Raw genomic sequence first — 1,411 nt, 5'->3', positions numbered from 1 at the left:
TAAGATGAAGTCCTTTTTAGGCAGGGGTTCAAACCCTGGTCAGGGAACCAAGTCCCACATGTCTCCAGGCCTGGTTTACAACAAAAAAAGAAGTGACCTGCTGTATAGCACGGGGAACTCTACTCAATCCTCTGTAATGGCCTATATGGGAAAAGAATTTAAAAAGAGTAGATATACATATATATGTATAGCTGACTCACTTTTATATATACCCGGAAGTAACACAACACTATAAATCAACTATACCTTGATAAAATTTAAAAAACATACAATTTAAGCTTTTCTGATAAGATTAGGGGATACTGAGTTCTTCGTGTACAGAAAGCAGAGACTAGATACAATGGAGTCATGGCTCATGAGCAGAAAGGGGCTGATAAAGGGAAAACACACAGAAATCAGGCCAGTTGTATACACCAACCACCAACTGGGATTATGAACAAGAGCAAGAGTAATGTTAAAGATGCAGGACAGAGTGTGGAAACACATGAAGGTGCTCGCCAAGAGTAGGATGCTTTGCGTGGCTCTGGACTCAGCAGAGGGTCTGGGAGACACACTAGCCTTGTGAATATACTGGACTTGCCTACTGTGTCTGTACAGAGTGAGAATCATGGAGCCACTGGCCCAGAAGATGAGCACAGAAAATGAAACTTCAGGGAACGCTATCAAAGCTGCATATATTGAGCCTGAGATGTTCTCAAGATCTGCGGCAGCACAGTACCCTGAATCTCTTATATTTGTCATGTTTGTGCTGCGCCATTTGTCAGAAACATATAATGCATACAGAGGAAAAACGAGATGTACAAACAGGCACTGGATCCAGCAGAAGGAAATGGAGAAGGCAATGTACTTTGGGGCTTTGACTTTAAGATTCTTCCAACAGGAGTTCATGGGGCTGATCGTGATGGTCTGAAACACACTCAAGAGGCAGGTGGTGCCAATGGACATACTCCTGCCCACTTTCTCAAAATACAAAATAAGTTTGCATGCAAAATCACTGGAAAAATGTTTCAACCTCAAAGCTGTAATTGTCTGAGGGAGCCCTTTTGAGAGAATGACCAAAAAGTTGGCAATAGCCAGGTGCTTGCAAATCAAAGCTGTGACCCTCATCCTGCACTGAGTGTGGTAAAGAAAGAGGTAATGGTACAGAAGGGAGAAATTGCCCCAGATTCCAAGCACAGTCTGTAGCAAGAATATTATTCCAAAGGCCAGTTGGCTGGCGGCTGTTGTGTCATTCAAGATACTCCCCTTTACATGATGGCAACAGTGACTCCTCAGAGCAGAATGGCTCATATAAATCTGTGACATCAAGAGCCAACTTTCCTTGTGTGCTTTTGTGAAATTGCCAAGGCTTCATGTGATGGGAAACGATGAGAGAATCAGTATATTTTACGAAAATGTTAGTGGTAGTGAC

At 42.7% G+C, this 1,411-nt stretch overlaps 1 protein-coding gene across 1 annotated transcript; it reads right to left on the bottom strand.

Moving 5' to 3' along the window:
- Positions 1–273: 273 nt before the first annotated feature.
- Positions 274–1,107, bottom strand: LOC133229460 (vomeronasal type-1 receptor 4-like). The gene has a single exon (XM_061385828.1). It carries the CDS (start codon positions 1,105–1,107, stop codon positions 274–276), a length of 834 nt encoding a protein of 277 aa, XP_061241812.1.
- Between the last annotated feature and the right edge of the window lie 304 nt (positions 1,108–1,411).

Source organism: Bos javanicus, chromosome 18 (assembly GCF_032452875.1).
Source record: "Bos javanicus breed banteng chromosome 18, ARS-OSU_banteng_1.0, whole genome shotgun sequence".
Lineage (NCBI taxonomy): Eukaryota > Metazoa > Chordata > Mammalia > Artiodactyla > Bovidae > Bos > Bos javanicus.
The sequence above is the reverse complement of the archived record's forward strand: the minus strand, read 5'-3'. Positions and strand labels throughout refer to the sequence as shown.

Excerpts from the sequence above, each read along its gene's own strand:
- LOC133229460 (XM_061385828.1), bottom strand. The coding sequence starts at position 1,107 with ATGAGGGTCACAGCTTTGATTTGCAAGCACCTGGCTATTGCCAACTTT.